The following is an 18,164-nucleotide window of genomic DNA, read 5'->3' on the forward strand; positions in this document are numbered from 1 at the left end:
ATACTAACCATTACATTGCCAATGCACCATTAACATTGGGAACTGAAAACTGAACTAAGACGTCATGTCCCTTGTACCTGCAGTTACACTGGCTAATTCAATATTATATTAAATAAAATATCTGATGTATGGGTGGTATCTACTCAGGCGGGCTTGCAAAAAGCCCTAGCCCCAACTAAACTCTGCATCTTGTACCGCATTTCTCACGATGTTCCAAGAAATTGCTTAGATCAATCCAAGCTACTGAATTATACCCTAGGATAACTACTCTTTGAAAGCAGTTTTCTTTAACTTTTTCTCGAACCGATACTACTTGGTATATAAAAGGCTTGCAACGAACCTACAAGCCTTTTGGTGTTACAAATGTCGATGGCCGTTAATAGTCATTTTCCATCGGGTGATCTCATTTCTCATTTTAAACGCGGAGGTCTAACTTTTTCTCTCTTATTTCATACAATTGTACCAAGCATTTGTTTAATTTAGTTTCTCTGTTTCAGCAGCGACTGATAAATTTTGTGGGACCTTTTTTATACACGAAGATATTTCACCTACCTGTATACTCCATGGTCTTTGACATAACATCTGTAATAATCTTTCTGTTACAATATTGTTATGTCAAATGACTTTGATATAACGCGGTTCATTCGATTTTCCGAACGAATTTTAGCGAAAATAATTAAAAATAAAATATTGTTGTGAATTTAATGCATAATTTAATTGAACGTTTAATTTTCAATTAATGTTTTAGCTTCTTATGTGTTTCAGTGTTAATTGAGTTGTATTTTTTTTTAATGTCAGTGCTCATAACCTTGTATCAGGAAAAAATATTTCAATTAATAATTGGATAAGCCGTATAACTATATCATAAGAAGGAAGGTCAGTCGGTTTTATTACTACTTTTGGATTTGATCTTGGCATTGAAATATCAAATTATTTCATTTAAAAAAAACATCGTAAAAGAATCACTTCCTATCCGCTTTTAAAAATATAATCGATGTAATTTTTAATTTGTAATATGAGGTCGTATTTTTTAATCTTATTCTACTATTTATTCTATTTTTGAGGTTACTTAGTTATATAAAATTACTTACCTATATAAACTAACATTTATAAATATATATTTGTTTGACATAAATAATCTAACTTATTTATTTAACTGTTAATGTCATTTATTTAAAAACATAACTACTGTCTGGTGTAGTGGTGTTATAATTATAGGATTACTGCTATTAAATTATAATATTTGTGTGGGCATATAAGTATGTAGCTATTTTTAGGCTTGAAATAAACAATAAAGAGTCAGACAATTTAAATAAAATGACTGGAATTTTCCCAACTTTTTTTTTTGTGTAACATACATTATGTTCAGTGCAATCAACTCCAAAATAAATTTGAAAGCTTAGAACTGTATATATTTCGTTTTGTTTTTTTTTTAATATTTACATTTAATTGTAATAAGTTGTATTATTGCCAAACATTGAATATAAAAAAAGAACTGATTTACAGTAAAACTCATATACCTCTGCATTTGATTAAGGAAAACACAATTACACAATTATTATTTTAAATAAGTGGTCATGTATTTTTATCTATTAGCACATAACAAATTATACTTTAAAAAAAAAAAAATCATAATAAAATAAATATTTATAAAGTATAAAATCATAAAATTATAAATATTGATTTCAATATGATGCTCGAAATTGAGAATTGTCTGGTAAAATTTTTTCCTGAAAAATCTAAGAGTTCTTTTTTTAATCCTAATCTCTGTGGAATATTTTTAAAATCTCTGTGAAAATCCTCAAAGAGTTAGGGAATTTGTGAGTCAGTAGTGCGTAACTACCAAGATAAGCATATTATATATTAATATTATTTATTAAAAAAAAAAAGTTTTTAAGATGCTACATTATTTCTCAGTACAATAGGTTACACCCTACTAATGGCAACCATGCAATGCTGGGGCTTGGGGTGTGTTTATATTATACATTTTACATTAACAGCCTGTAAATGTCCCACTGCTGGGCTAAGGCCTCCTCTCTCTTTGAAGAGAAGGTTTGGAGCATATTCCACCACGCTGCTCCAATGCGGTTTGGTGGAAAACACATGTGGCAGAATTTTGTTGAAATTAGACACATGCAGGTTTCCTCACAATATTTTCCTTCACCGCCGAGCACGAAATGAATTATAAACATAAATTAAGCAGATGAAAATTTGAAATCATCGGTTAAGATGCACGCATTCTAACCACTGGTTTTAGTTAGTAGTAGGCTGGTTTATATTATACATAAAGATATATTAATCAAGGATTGTTTGTAGGGCATAATAATGCAGAGCTTATAATATGGAATGTTTAAATCAAAAATATGTTCATCTGAACTCCTGCTGTGAGATTAAACTAAACAATGATTTTTTGTTTCAGTTTACAACAGATAATAATGTTCAACTCCAGTTTAAGAAGCTACAAGGTCATAAATATAAAAACATTTTTGCTAAAAACAAATCAATATTCAAACGGATCTATTAACGTAACGTCATGTTTATGTGGACATTCATATTTAAAAAACAAAAGAAACTCAGACAGAGTTCAATTGAAAAATGTGAGAGTTCATTCAACGCAGAGCGATCAACGTAGACAGAAAGTCGTAATTGAAACATCCACTCCTAAGATTGTGATACACAAAATTAAAGATAAGGTGTTGCCAGATGAAAAAGAAGCTGAGGCGAGTTTAAGGCTAGCTTGGAAGGAGAAAATAAATCCATATATAAAGCTGGCAAGATGGGATAAGCCGATTGGTAAGAAATATTTATATATCTAACTTTTCAAAGTGAAAGAACTGCATTACTCATTACTATTAAGATTATATTTATGACGTAGGCAACACCCATGGGGGTCTGTTTATTTTTATTTTTGTCCACAATTGAAATGGGGGTACTAGGCATCAACCCATTTAGACAAAGGATTCAGCATTATAATGTTAATATATGTAGATCTTTGTTTTTTTCATCAATTCCAGGTGTATATCTCTTATACTGGCCATGTTCGTGGTCAATAGCCTTAGGTTCCTTATCGGGTACAGTTCCTTTGAGCACGAGCTTGGAGACAGCGGGACTGTTTCTTATCGGTGCTGGTTTGATGAGGGGAGCTGGGTGTACTATTAATGATTTATGGGATAAAGATGTGGACGCACAGGTGAGGATTAGTGGATTTTTACACCAATTACATTAGCTATGTGTATAAATATAATATCACTTATCCTGCCATTTTGTAATGGCAGTCATTTTAATGATCAAGTAATATGTCGCTGAAAATCGTCTTAAAACGGCACACACATAGTATTTTTTAAATTATTTTGAAGGTGGAAAGAACGAAAGATAGACCGCTGGTTTCTGGAGCGCTGTCAAATAAGCAGGCCTTTGGTTTCCTAGCCGTACAATTGGGTCTAGCTCTTGGAGTGTTGTTACAATTGAATTGTTACAGCGTGGCCCTGGGAGCGACGAGTATGAGTGAGTACCCGCTCATCACATGTTCTATCGGCAACAGTAATACTTTGTGTACAATGATTGTAGGTTGAAACTCATTCAAGCACCGCTGAATTTCCACGTGCTCGATTTTGTGTTTATAATTCATCTCGTGGTTGGTGAAGGAAAACATAGTGGGAATACCTTCATGTGTCCAATTTCAATCAAAATTCTGCCACCTGTCTCTTCAACGGCACGTATTGGAGCGGCGTCGTTGAGTAGGCGCACAATGATCTCCTCAAAAGGGAGAGGAGGTCTACTTGTTACTTTTACCAGTTTTTACTAGAAGGGTATCTACAGGAATAAGAGACATAACATCTTAGATTTGGTGGATGGTGGTGCCTTGACGATGTAAGGCATGGTTAATCTTAAGCCGATGTTCCGTCTGGTAGAACAATTCACAGACCGCATAGTTAAAAAGTAATAGTGACTAATTTTAGGCAGTGTTGTTCTCCTGGTAGTTTGGAGTTTTATAGAAGCTCCAATAATTTACATGCATTTATAATATTAGTATGGAATGTATGGTGAGAAGGTGTGGTGCTAAAATGGCAGAAATCATTTACCGATGTCGGTTGCTTTATATAAAACTGTTTTTCGCCTGCGGCTTTACCCGCATTTTAAAGGGGGAGGGGGTCGTAAGGTTTAGATATAAAAAGTAGCCTATGTCCTTCCTTGGAGTTCAAGCTTGCTTCATATGTGGTCTAAAATCTACATTACATCTTGGCTTTCGAAATATAACAAAGTAATCATTTTATGAATTTGATCATCATTTATTCCCAATACTCAGGAATAATATCTTCCATATATCGAATAACCCGAAATAACTCTCTCTCCTCCTTAATAGCGAAAGTCGCTTCGTAACCAATCGGCTGTCACGAAACCTCCCTTTTCTTCGTTTCATTCGATGTAAACGTTTTATGTAATGCTATAGCTTCCGCTAAGTGTCTCTTTTTTTTTTCCAGTTCTAGTCATAACCTACCCCTTAGCTAAACGTTTCACGAATTACCCCCAAATCTTCTTGGGAGCAACTTTCAACTGGGGAGCCTTGCTCGGCTATTCGGCCGTTACGGGATACATCCAGCCAGAAGTGTGCATACCTCTATATCTATCAGCTCTGTCGTGGACGGTTTTGTATGACACGATATACGCGCATCAGGTATGTCCTTTTTTTTTAAATTATTCAATAGGTAGTTAGATTTGCAAATGGGGCAAGTGTTGGTAAGACATCGCCGCAAGTGGACAATGGTCTCGTATGTGTTAATATTAACTATCTTGCATCGCCAGTACACCACCAACCTCGAAATCTAAGGTTATACTAATGTTATATCACTTTCAACCATTTTGTCCATTCGCCAGTCTGCCTACCTGTTTCATAAAAATAAATGATAAGTTTTACTCTTTGTAAAGTTCAATATCACATGTAAATAGTATCACAAATACTTCATACATGTAAAGAAGTCGTCCATTTGTGTGCACTAAAAATGAAATAGAACCTAAAATTTACCCTCGTGGAACACCTATTTTCAGTACGAATCTAGAACATGTCAATTTATGGGGATTAGTTTAATTTTTAAATGTCTTAATTAATTTTAACTTTTATTTTTAACTTTGCCGTTTCAAAGATTCAAGTCTTTGTAAAAAATACATTTGTAAAGAAGGCATATTATTCGATACAAGATTATATAGATGATAAAAAAGCGTGGAGTTAGTGCTTGTTGACTTCCAGGCAGGAGACATGACATAAATATATAATTGTATTTAACTAACATGACTGTATTCTTATATGTTGAAAAAGAGTTTCTTGCCGGTTCTTCTCGGTAGAATCTACATTCCGAACCGGTGGTAGCTTTACTTTAAATAGTTTGTTAAATGACGATTCAAAAGTGCTCGTAAAAGCCTAATTGAATAAAGTATATTTTGATTTGATTTGATATTGTAACTGTTAATTTAAATATTAAAATCTCATGTCAAGATAAAAAATTAAGTCTCAAGGCATATTGCTTAATACAAGACTATAAAAATGTTCAAAAGCGTGGCCTTAGTGATTGTTGATGATTATATAAATTGAATTCTACTGTATTGACATAATTATGTTATTAAAATAGTGGAAATGAGTAAATACTGAGTTTCTTACCAGTTCTTCTCGGTAGAGTTTACTTTCCGAACCGATAGCTTTACAATAAATCCAACATGACGATTCATAAGTGCTTTTACGAGTCTACTTGAATAAATGATATTTTGACTTCATTTAATTCGAAAGTGAGTTCGTTTATTTGTAACTACTCAACCGGTTGTCATGAAGTTTTTCATACAATCAGGTTTACAGTTAAGGACTTTGGGTAACTAATATTTTGTTAATAAACTAGAAACCACTAATAAATGTCATACCAATTTCAGGATAAACACGACGACGCACGTCTTGGTATAAAATCGACAGCGCTAACGTTCGGCGAGCACACGAAACCTTCTCTAACCGGAGCTCTGGCAATCAGCCTGTCTGGCTTGATACTGGCAGGCCAGGCTGCCCATATGTCGGTGCCGTATTATGTAGCTCTTGCGATGTATGCGGCACATGGTGGTAGACAGGTGTGTATATTATTTTAGTATACTAGAAAAGGGCCTTCTGGTGGAGGGGGGGGGGGGTGATTCTGACGCCACTACGTTGCTCCATTGTGGGTCAGTGGATATACATGTGACAGAATTTAAACCGATACATGACTTTATTAGACAAAATGGTTTAGCTTTTAGAACGCGTAACGCGTTCTAACTTTTCTTTATGATATAGGTAGGCGGTCGAGCAAATGGGCCATCTTATGGTGGTCACCACCGCCCACAGACAATGGCGCTGTAAGAAATATTAACCATTCCCTACATCGCTAAAGTGCTACCAGTTTCGGGAACTAAGATGTCACGTCCCTTGTGCCTGTAGTCAACGTTACCTTTTAATCTATCATTAAAACAATCAAACTTACAAAATAAGTTTAAGTTATTGTTCAATTTTGACTTTTTATTTTCAGATATACACCTTAAATCCAGACAGTGCGGATGATTGCTCAAAAAAATTCAAATCAAACTCAATGGTAGGCTTTATTATACTTTTAGGCATTTTAGGAGGGGGCTATCGCCAATATATAGGAAATAGGGAGAGAAATCGTGGTAAGGAAGACGTTAGTGTAACTAAGAGCTGTCTCTTTAGCTCGTAAGTTTTGGGTGTAGTATTGTTTGCCAGTAAATAAAATAATACCGAATATTGATCATGGAATATTATCGTGGAAACAGGGTTTGCAATATTGCTGCTTTCTGCCATTACAATATGAAAATGTTTAGACATATTCGAATACCTATTTAGTTCGTTAATTTATGAAATAATGTTAATCTTTGCGTCAAAATAATTTGATAAGTTTTGGTATATTACGTACTGTAGATTATATTTTCGCGTAAACGTGTAAAAATATGTTTGCACAGTTATACGTTTTGCGCAGTTATTAGCGTCCTTGGATTTGCTGTACTATGTTGTTTTTATGACAATTGTTAATGTTTTGAACTACATAAAATCCAATGATTTACAGATTGTTATGGTATATTATATACCCTAAAAAGTCTATAACATGCTAAATTTAGCTAAATTTCAAGTAAATGCATTATTCTACATACTCGCGTTGTAGTTGAGTAAAATACAAATCTAATCGGTTCATTCTACTGAAATTATACAACTTTTGTTGAGTTTTAAAAGTACGTACTTTGTAAATACTTCAATTTAGTTTTATAGATGTAATAAAATTAGTCAGAACTGCGGGTCATGTCGGGTCATTAATGCTAACGGTAGGTTTATAGATATGGTCATTTGTTGTGTTCTGGTGAATGGCTTTACAGATAGCTCTGTGTCGGTGGTGGTCGTCCCGAGCCATTTTAACCAACCAACCAACTACGTGGGATCTATTTTAGCACATAGTTGTGAAATTCCGAGCAAGGATTACTATGATTTTAATATATAGATTGTTTAAAATATTTGTTTTGAATGGATTTAATTCAAATAACCAAAGATATATTCTTAAACGACAGTGTGTCATTAGATGACAAAAGATATGTCAAAAGATATATTCTTAAACATATGTGGTTTGGCTAAAGCTACTGAGATGCGGGTTATAATTAAATACTACCTCGACGGTGAAATTAATACACATATATATATGTTTATAATGACGATTATCGAGATACGGCATTAAATGTTTAGTATGTATTTTCGCTTAATAAAACGCGCAAATTATTCGTGAGTGTGAGCAAACATTGTACACATGAAAATTGTTTGATTTTTATTATCTGTAGTAGGTTTAGCGAATGATCAAATAATGTATAGCTTTTAGTTTCACCGTGTTCCCAAACATGTTATGTAACATAATCAGTTTTTATTATTTAATTGTACGTTGGATGGATATTTGTAATTAAAAAAAACAGCTTTTGTTGCGCCTCGAGGGTAATATCGAATTGTATGCCGTGACTGCACAGCATGACGCTCTCTTATGCCGACATGCTAATTTTTCTCTATCCTCTTGTGTGTGCGTGACGCGTACACTATATTATTCTTCATTACTTCTCCGAATGTGTGTGTGTACTGCACACTTAGCTACTATAAATTCTTTCGATCGTCATTAAGGTTGCATTTTCTGTATAGGAGCCTAGAGTAGTTAATAGGCTGTGATTGAGTTTAGTTATATTTAAAATTATCTATTTCACTGTTAACCTTTCAGGATGTTCGATTTTTAACTAAATCGTGAGGTTGTATTTTTGTTTAAGTTATTAAAAGTCTAGACTAGAGTAGAAAATATTTTCAGATTAGATTACTAAAATTAAATAATGTAGTATTTTATTCGATGTTTATTTAACTTATCATCGAATGCTCGATATGTGATAAATTATGTCACTGGTATCACATTTAACGGTATGAATGACTTTGTTTTTGAAGATAGTTTCTAGAAATTATAATTATATAATTTGTGGTATAATCAATCCGCTACCGGTGACGTCAGTGACATCGGCAAACTCGCGAGACTTAATGTCGTGATCCCTAGGCTAAAATACGTCAAAGGAAAGCAGTACAAGGTTATCCTTTATAATTTTTTTATACAATTATTTAAGGTATTGAGCAAACGTTAATTCAATTAAACGGGCATGTAAAGCGCAAGTAGGTAAACATAAAATTTTCCAAAAATAGATATTTAAGCCATATAATATCAAATACTTTATATATCAAAACAATCATCGATATTTAACGTTACATTTTTTTACGTCTATTTTTGCTCAATAAAACGCGCTAATTATGCGCGTCGTTGAGCAAACATTGGACACGTGTAAATTGTTTGACTTTAACAATATATAGTTTTAGTATTGCGTAGGCTTTTATTTTAGTATATTTGCATGAAATATGATGTTGACATCAAATTTCAAATGTCGCACTGTCTTTCTTTAACTTACCATTGTATGGTTTGTGATTTCGATCGAAATCAGTTTCACATTCGTTTCATCTCTTTCTCACAAAACGATTACCGAAAAGTTAGAGAGAGAAGACGAATCTTTCATGCGTTTAATGTTATCGTACTTTGAATAAAATTAAATCGGATGAAAGGTTAGAGGTAGTAATTTTCAAATGAAACAATTAGTTTCAAAGAACTAGATTCGTGTATTTATATATTATTATAAGGAAAATATTTTTATTATTTGTTTCAATTTATCAACCTTACAACCATATCCGCAGTCTGAATTAAATCAAATTGTCAAAAATATCACATGGAAGTAGGAAAAACGCCATATTTTGAAACATATTTAGTTTCTATTATATATCAATAGATGTCGTGGTTGATTTTATTCGTGTTTCTGAATCACGCTATCCTTTGTCAAAGGAAATTATATAACACTAGGAATACAAGTAAATAAACTGTCTTTGTCTTGGGAACGAGTGGTGTTTTATTCAATATCCTTGAGTAATCAAGCTCTCCACGAATGATATCGCGTCAACTTTCTGTCAAATATTGTTTATTTGGCTTTTTTCCTGTTATAGTTGGAATAGAGTATACGTAGGTACATTACTAATTTACGCGGGAAAATTTTGTCACAATGGAATTGATGATGTAACAATACGAATAACTGAAATCGATTATACTTTTTTTTTATAAAAGCGGATAGAATAACGAAATATGTATATATTAAATAAATAATATTAATATTAATGTTTGCATTAATAAGTATTTCTGACACCTGTAAATACGAAAGAAATGAGGTTTTATATGAACAAGTTTATAAACAAATGTTGTTTTTTTTTGTAACTATACAAAACTGTAAGGCTGTTGAAATATATTGTGTAAATATATACCTAAATGTATTAAATATTGTGATTGTTAAAATCGTTTTAAAATAAATATCTTGCCATATTAAGTTGTTGTTTATTTTACGCCTAAGTGAAACAAGATATTGGAGCATTTTTTAATTTTCATTAAAGAGGCAAAGGGCCTGCTCAACCTTGAGGTTTGTAGCGAATTCTACCATGCTGCCCCAATGCGGGTTGGTGAATACAAATGTGGCAGAATTTGCAGGTATCCTCACGATGTTTATCTTCACCGCCGAGTACGAGATAAATTATATACACAAATTATGCACATGACAATTCAGTGGTGCTTGTCTGGGCTTGAACGCGCAATCATCGCTTAAGATGCAAGCGCTCTAACATTTTATAGACTTAAAAAATAACTATATAAAGTGATTTGATTTTTTTTTTATCATAAATTTTCATTTATCAAAAAATACATTTTAATGTACAAAACAATGTTTTTCAAAAATTTGCTGTCAATCGATTATTGGTAGATTTTTATTTTTGTACAAGTATTCGAGTGTTTGATAGTGTTATTATAATGTGGTGCAATTTTAATTAGATATTCATAGATATAATATTTTACAATAAATTATTTTTACAAACCAATGTTTTTCAAAAATTTGCTGTAGAAGGATTATTGGTGGATTTTTATTTTTGTACAAGTATTCGAGTGTTTGATAGTGTTATTATAATGTGGTGCATTTTTAATTAGATATTCATAGAATTCGTATTTAACAATACATCATTTTTACGCGACCTAAGTACAAGAGCATTAGCTTTTAAAGATTTATTTTATACAAAGTATCCAATCCATTCTGTAATGGCCGCGCCAAACAAGTCATTCGATTGACGTTGACGTTAGTCATACGTATCATACGATGTAAATAAAATTATAAGGCAACAAAAACTATTAATATGAATATGGAAAACAATAATTATAAGTTATGGTAAAACAGAAAAAGTAACATATTTCTTAATTCAAACAAAAACACCAATTTTAGACTTCGAAGTATTTAAAGATGTTCCGCTCAGCATCTGATATAGTTAGAATTAATCGTAGGGAATCAATTAGCATAAATGGAGATGAATTATACGGCTGTGAATTCTGTTCTGAGGGCGGTTGGTCCAGCGAAACTGAGGTCGAAATTCACAAAAGTGCGAAACACAAGAAAGAATTAAAAAGCATTTTGAATGAAGCAGATTATGTATGCGGCGTAAGTAAATAACTACACAACCCTACACGACATGATGCGTCATTTTTTGTTGAAAAAGTTTCTTTACAATTGAAAACATACTTTTCGTACCAATGGCTGGATGGAAGAAGTCCTTTGCCTCTCTTGAATTCGCCTTATACTTTCTCAACTAGTTTACTAATGAAATTAATCACTTATAATTATATTTCTGTTTGGTAAAAAAAAAAATATGTAATTATATTAGCAACAATACCATTATGAAAAGTAAATTTGATGTTATCAATAATAATAATAAAAAATATTATTTAGGTAACTAAGCAAAAAAAATGATGAAGATTTATACAAATCAAAGATTGAAAATTTCAAATAGTATAAGTTATTAATAATGAATGTTATTAAGGAATTAGCAATATATTATTTTTTACAGACAAATAAAAATTAGTGGTATATTAATGAGCCTGTACCATAACAACAATTATTCATTATTTTTTATCATATATGTAGAACTTATTGGTTACCTCATATTAAGAGGTCCTTACTACCCATAGACATAAGAACTGTTAACATAAGAAATATTAACCATTCCTTCAATTGCCAGCCACCATCTTTTCAAACTAAGACATTCTATTCCTTGTGCCTTTAGTTACACTGGCCCAATCAGCCTTCAAACTGGAACAAAAATACTTTTACAATAGAATATCTGATGAGTGGGTGGTACCTAACATATCAACTTGCATAAGCCCTACCGCTAAGTGCATTCATACAATATACAAATTACTCCACTAATATGATTAAGTTAAATAATATTTCAAGAATTTTTTGTGTGTCTATCAAGTGTTATAATGCAAATAATTATTTCTTATTTCCAGATTTGCATCAAAGAGTTTGATAATGGTGATGAGTTGCTGAAACACATTAAAACTGATCACTTGTATAGCTCGGAAAATGCTTATCGAGTCGAACGAGAAATATTTGTCTGTGACGACTGCTGTCAGTTATTCTTCAACAAGTTACACCTCATCGTACACATAAAACAGTACCATGGGAGTGACAATTACAAAACAGAGATCATAGAGTGTCCACAGTGTCACGACAAATTCAAACGTAAACAGATTTGGTTACACACGCACACACATAACATTCAGAGTATATCATCGTGCCGTCTTTGTTTTATAAAGTTGCCTAACAGACGAGAGTTGAAGGAACATTTAAATAGACACGGCCATTATTTTAAATGTGATATGTGTGGTTACAATTCTAAAAAATCATACCTCTTCAATCAACATATAAAAGATAATCATAAGAAGAAAAACAACGATGTTAAAAAGTTTAAGAAAGTTAAGAAATACTTTATACCACGAGAAGATGTATTAGAAGGCAAGGGTCAGATCTTAATGATATTCCGTGGTGTGTATTTGAGTAACTTAGTTAAAATATGTGTTATGTGTCGAGAAATATGTGTTGGTTACCGACAAATGAGTGATCATATAACACATGATCACAACACTAGTATAGAAATGGTTAAGCATGAGTATCGTTGTGGGTGTGGGGAGGTTTTCAACAATAAAGTGCTATTGAAACATCATGTGTTCAAAATGAAAGGAGATCACAGTATTCAAAAAGCTGGTGATGAATAAACTATATAATTTGTTTAAAAAATATATCAAAGGAATAACTAACTATACAGATAATTTTTATATACTAAGTAGGGTTTTTTTATGAATAGGTATTACCTACTCGTCATTGTAATCTCAAAAAGCTATACTTTATATTAATTTGTACCGATTTGAGAGTGAGTTAGCCAGTGTAACTACTGGCACAAGAGATTATGTCATCTTAACTTGACAATGTTCGGTATTTTTAATATCTATTACAGCTCTTATATTTAAGCGTCCGTCAAGTCTGCCTACCTATTATATAAATGGCAGAAGCATGACATGGGAACTGAATTAGAATATAGCATAATTAGATAAACTATATTTTTTTTTTAGATGAATAAAGCTGTTATTGATAATGTTGCCAGACCTGTTGTATAGAAGTTTTTATTATAAGTTTCATAGCTATATTGTTTATATGATTAAATTCATTTATTGCAAATTGTAGTTTATAATGTTGATAGAGATGCACAATTCATCATGGTAGTCATAATCAATTTTAATTTGTTTTAATGTTATTAATGATTAATTTATGTTGGTACTCATTATTACGGATATAACAATAATAAATGAAATACTACAGTCTTATTGGTTATTTTTATAATTTTAGCCTATTCACTCCCGTTTGATTGGTTGGTATTATATATAACCCATACATACAAATCTCGGTGTAAAGAAACTCACATTCATGCAAAACATTACAATGATATTAAAGTGCTGTAGCAAACCTTATATATTCGATACTAGTGTTGCTCGTCGATAGTCCACTATCCATAGACAATTAATTGTCTTTAGATAATCATAAGATTGTCTATGTTGTTTAAATTGTATTTTTTTTATATATTAGATTAATTCTTAGCAATATATATTGATAGAATGTCCTTTGTTGCTTTGCTTTATAATTTCTTGTACATTTTACTTTAGTTCTAACGTTTGCCTAACAAATCAAATTACATTTAAATTAACATATACAAAAATTTGGTTCAAAAGTTTAGTCATTATTTATGAGAACTTTGTCCAGCAATACCTGGTATTGTTGTGTTCCGGCTTGAAGGGTGAGTGAGCCAGTGTAACTACAGGCACAAGGGACGTAACATCTTAGTTCCCAAGGTTGGTGGCGTATTAGCGAAGCAAGGGATGGTTAATATTTCTTATAGCGCCATTGTCTATGGGCGGTGGTTAGTATGATGTGTAATGGCGGTAAGTATGAAGGAATGAGATCAGGAGCTTTACCATTAACACCGTAATGTTTTAGCTTGTACAAAATCGTTTCGTGCTCTACACAATCAAATGCTTTGAATAAATCACAGAACACGCCACTCACATTCTGTGATTTTTGCAAGCATCATTTATATGTCTAAATAGTGCCATTCCAGCATCAGATGTTGAGCGACCTCTCGCAAAGCCGAACTGTCCAATATGAAAAATTGTATTTATACCAGAGTGAACCAGAAGTTGATTTAACATCATTTTTTCAAATATTTTGCTCAACGACGAAAGTATATACACCATTAACAGCCTGTAAATTTCCCACTGCTGGGCTAAGGCCTCCTCTTCTTTCTGAGGAGAAGGTTTGGAGCATATTCCGCCACGCTGCTCCAATGCGGATTGGTGGATACACATGTGGCAGAATATACTTTATTCAAGTAGGCTTTTACATGCACTTTTGAATCGTCATTTAACAAACTATTTAAAGTAAAGCTACCATCGGTTCGGAATGTAGATTCTACCGAGAAGAACCGGCAAGAAACTCTTTTTCAACATATAAGAATACAGTCATGTTAGTTAAATACAATTATATATGTATGTCATGTCTCCTGCCTGGAAGTTAACAAGCATTAACTCCACGCTTTTTTTATCATCTATATAATCTTGTATCGAATAATATGCCTTCTTTACCAATGTGTGGTGACCACTATAGACGGGCTGTGAGCTATACAAACTGGTTATAATAGTGGGATCGAGACGGTCAGCGAGCGATGCAAACAGCCACCATTTAAAGATATATTATAATTTTGCTTTCTAACATTGGGTAGGGTAAAAACTACACATATTTGTTTTTGGAGTATTCAAAACGAAATTATTTACTATAAAGCACTCGTGTATCTGTGATAACGCACCGTTCACATCGTCATAGGCAGTTTTTGCCTGCCTACCTTAAAAATCAGTGAAGTATCGTCAGCAAACAACACTATATCACAAATATCTTTAACACATGCAGGTTTCCTCACGATGTTTTCCTTCACCGTCGAGCACGAAATGAATTATAAACACAAATTAAACACATAAAAAATCAGTAGTGCTTGCCTGGGTTTGAACGCGCAATTATCATCAATGCACGTTCTAACCACTAGGCCATCTCGGCTCTAAAGTATATAAATAAGCCTGTAATTATTCGAATCACTTTAAAAAATTGGTACTTTACATTTTCATAAATCAGAAAATAAGCTCTTAGCCACACTCTTGTTAAAAATTAAGGCTGCATACGGATATCATAAATAATACTATTGATTTGGTGCACGGAAATACCCCAGTCATCAGTTCTTTAGATGTTAAGACATTTAAACACCTTATAATATCTAATGCAGTAAATAAAAATTCAACGCCACATTTATCAATTATTTGTCCTCCAAAGTAGATGATTTTAAGTGGGAAGTGATTTCCATGGGTACTTTAGCTAAAAAAGTTTCAAAAGCATTTACCACTTTCAAATCCAAATGTACAATTTATTTCCAAAGGTTAATTCCATAATATTCTTTGTAGGTTTACAGCAAACATACACATTACATCCTTGATTTTATCTGAATCTAGGATTAAATTTCTTATATAAATAGATTTATCATAAATACAAGCTAAATTAAATGTTTACGAATAACGCTTAACATATTCCAAAAAAGTAATTTCATCATTCCACGGTCTCTCATTACATCATTGATGTCTAAAAACTTCAAATCTACATTTCTACAATATGTTTTAATTTTAAATATATCATCATATTCATTTAATATTAATCGAGAATAATTATAATAAACATTATTGTATTACGAATATTTGCAAACACGCGAACATCGCCCCATTTTTTTTTTTATTGAATTTGATTGGTGTCGAATTTTTTAATTCTTTATTATCGATGGACTATTTTGGCCTTGGTTACCGAGTAGAAACAATAGCATATAGTCGCTATATTTATACAGCTTATGTTATGTTAGCTAGCTAAATGTTTAAATTATAAAACAAGTATCATGCTTATTATTATCAATAGTAATATACTTAATAATATTTTAATGGCGCGACCTGAGGTTTTAACCCAGTACCTCCATTTCTGCTGCCTTATATTTAGCGACTAGACCAAGAAGCTAACTATATAATACATAATACATACATGAATTTCGGGAGAGTGTTTTAAGTGTGTCCTCTTGAACAATGAAAGAATAGACCAAAAGATCACTAGGTTACCCCATCATAAGCATTTCTTATTTATTAGAATCAAACGAAATCACAAGGACCATGATCTTCCTAAAATTGTATACGTTTAATTGAAAACTATCTATATATACCCGTTTAACCATACAATTTTACATAAATTTTCAATAAATGATTATGGAATTAATTCATTTTCATTCGAATTCATCAACATCATCTCAGCCGAAAGAACACTGCTGTAAAAAGGCCTGCAAGGAACTCCACAGCGGCTGGTCCACATTCAGTGACTTCCCGCGACCCTCATAAGATCGCCAGTCCACCTGGTACGGGCCCTGCCCACACTGGAATTAGTTAACTTTTCGTAAATTCGAAATAATATTTCGTCAAATCAAATGTCCTTTTATTTAATAAAAATCATTAATTTGAAACATATACTTCGTTGGCTGCGACAAAAATGTTGTCAGGGGCTCAGGATAGGATGATTGAGCCTGGTGCAAGGGACATAAAAACATAGTTTCCAAGGTTGCTGGCGCATTGGAGATATAGGGAATGGTTAAAATTCCTTACGTGACCAATATCTGTGGGTTGGTGACCACTTCCAATCTGGTATCATCTGCCAGTCTAACTGAATTAAATTTTCAGAAAACTACTACATATTATAAAACAAAGTCCTCCACTATCTGTCTGTCTAAACGTGATAACCTCAAAAGCTACCAAACGGATTTGGGTACGTTATTCTTAAGTGGACGGACTGATTCTCGCTGAAGGTTTAGGGTTACTTCATTATGGTTTTCTGTAAATTGATTTGAATATGGTGATGATGTTGAATAAAAAGGGCAAGCCGACTGGGATTGATTGACCGGCGTGTGTCCTGTCAGCTAATTCTTAAATTTATTACGAAACAAACGTTTTATTTAGATACTTATTTTAACCGAGCGAAGCCTGAACGAGTAGTTAGGAATAAATAAATAGAGATACACGTTTTAAGGCTTTAATGTTTAAATTAAGGCAATTGTTAATATCAAATTATTGCTTATTACAAGTACGTTGTGTTATCACTAAACCAGGGACGTTTATGGAACTTAATGTAACCCTTATGGAAACCATCGGATATCCGATATAACAATCTATCCGAAACCGTACTTGAATCCGATATAAACATGTTTATTATAATGTTATACTTAACTAGCTGTTACCCGCGGATTTGCCCGCGTAGAATATGAATATATTTACAAATTAACTTCAAATGTTACGTTAATGTAATACCTCTTTATATACCACATTGGTGTGTATTTCAGCCCTTAGGGTAGAATATCCAGAAACGCTTAAATCCGAATCAACTCATTTTTACTCGGTAGTCCGAAAATAATATTTCATGCTTCTAACTTAAAAATGACGGACTTCCAGACTAACCTGTATACGAAATGTCAACCCCTACTTTTTCCCTTTAAACGTAATATATCAAGAAACGCTTAAATACGTATCTACTAATTTTTAATCGGTATCCCAAAAATAAAATTTCTAGCTTTTAACTTCAAAAATTACAGACTTCCAGACTAACCTGTATACGGAATGTTAACCCTATTTCTCCCCTTAGGCGTAAAATATCTAGAAACGCTTAAATACGTATCTACTCACGCAAAAGCTACGTTCCGCAATTTTTAAATCTGTAATATCTTCGAAAATATTCATTTAAACCATATGCTGTAAAGGGCCATATAGATCAATATTAAATCAACAATGTATTTAACGTATTTCATTGGATAAGGATTAATGCTGTATAGATTAAAATCGCTTCGAAAATAAGCCATTATTTCTCGTAAAAAGTAAACGATAAAAAATGTTTATTGTGGGTTATCTTTAAGAGATAGACATTTACAATCGCGGACTTTTTTATAGACATTTTTGAGGTGTACAATTCTGTAGTACATTATTTTGATCTATCTAGTAGGGTTCAGCCAGCGTTTACAATGTAAGCGCAAAAAATTTATAAATTTACGACATCACATT

At 32.5% G+C, this 18,164-nt stretch overlaps 2 protein-coding genes across 3 annotated transcripts in view; both read left to right on the forward strand.

Moving 5' to 3' along the window:
* Positions 1-591: 591 nt before the first annotated feature.
* LOC113392147 (4-hydroxybenzoate polyprenyltransferase, mitochondrial) lies at positions 592-6,918 on the forward strand. Its single transcript, XM_026628426.2, has 7 exons — positions 592-876; positions 2,420-2,793; positions 3,015-3,190; positions 3,357-3,504; positions 4,482-4,675; positions 5,917-6,105; positions 6,537-6,918. Exons 2-7 carry the CDS (start codon positions 2,436-2,438, stop codon positions 6,720-6,722), a joined length of 1,251 nt encoding a protein of 416 aa, XP_026484211.2. The 5' UTR covers positions 592-876; positions 2,420-2,435; the 3' UTR covers positions 6,723-6,918.
* Positions 6,919-10,735: 3,817 nt separating this feature from the next.
* The window catches only part of LOC113392148 (zinc finger protein 175-like), a 479,450-nt gene continuing 472,021 nt past the window's right edge, over positions 10,736-18,164 (forward strand). For both annotated transcript variants that reach the window (XM_064220043.1, XM_064220044.1), the window contains exons 1-2: positions 10,736-11,097; positions 11,946-12,725. In XM_064220043.1, the coding sequence (XP_064076113.1) occupies positions 10,903-11,097; positions 11,946-12,713 (963 nt within the window). In that variant the 5' untranslated portion in view covers positions 10,736-10,902 and the 3' untranslated portion in view covers positions 12,714-12,725. The remainder of the gene's footprint in view (positions 11,098-11,945; positions 12,726-18,164) is intronic.

Source organism: Vanessa tameamea, chromosome 31 (genome assembly GCF_037043105.1).
Source record: "Vanessa tameamea isolate UH-Manoa-2023 chromosome 31, ilVanTame1 primary haplotype, whole genome shotgun sequence".
In the NCBI taxonomy this organism is placed as follows: Eukaryota; Metazoa; Arthropoda; class Insecta; order Lepidoptera; family Nymphalidae; genus Vanessa; species Vanessa tameamea.

What these genes read in the sequence shown, in the direction of transcription:
- LOC113392147 (XM_026628426.2), top strand. Translation starts at nt 2,436, where the DNA reads ATGTTCAACTCCAGTTTAAGAAGCTACAAGGTCATAAATATAAAAACA. An exon ending in ATAAAGATGTGGACGCACAG is followed by an intron (nt 3,191 to 3,356) that starts GTGAGGATTAGT and finishes ATTATTTTGAAG; the next exon opens with GTGGAAAGAACGAAAGATAG. An exon ending in CGGCACATGGTGGTAGACAG is followed by an intron (nt 6,106 to 6,536) that starts GTGTGTATATTA and finishes TTTTATTTTCAG; the next exon opens with ATATACACCTTAAATCCAGA.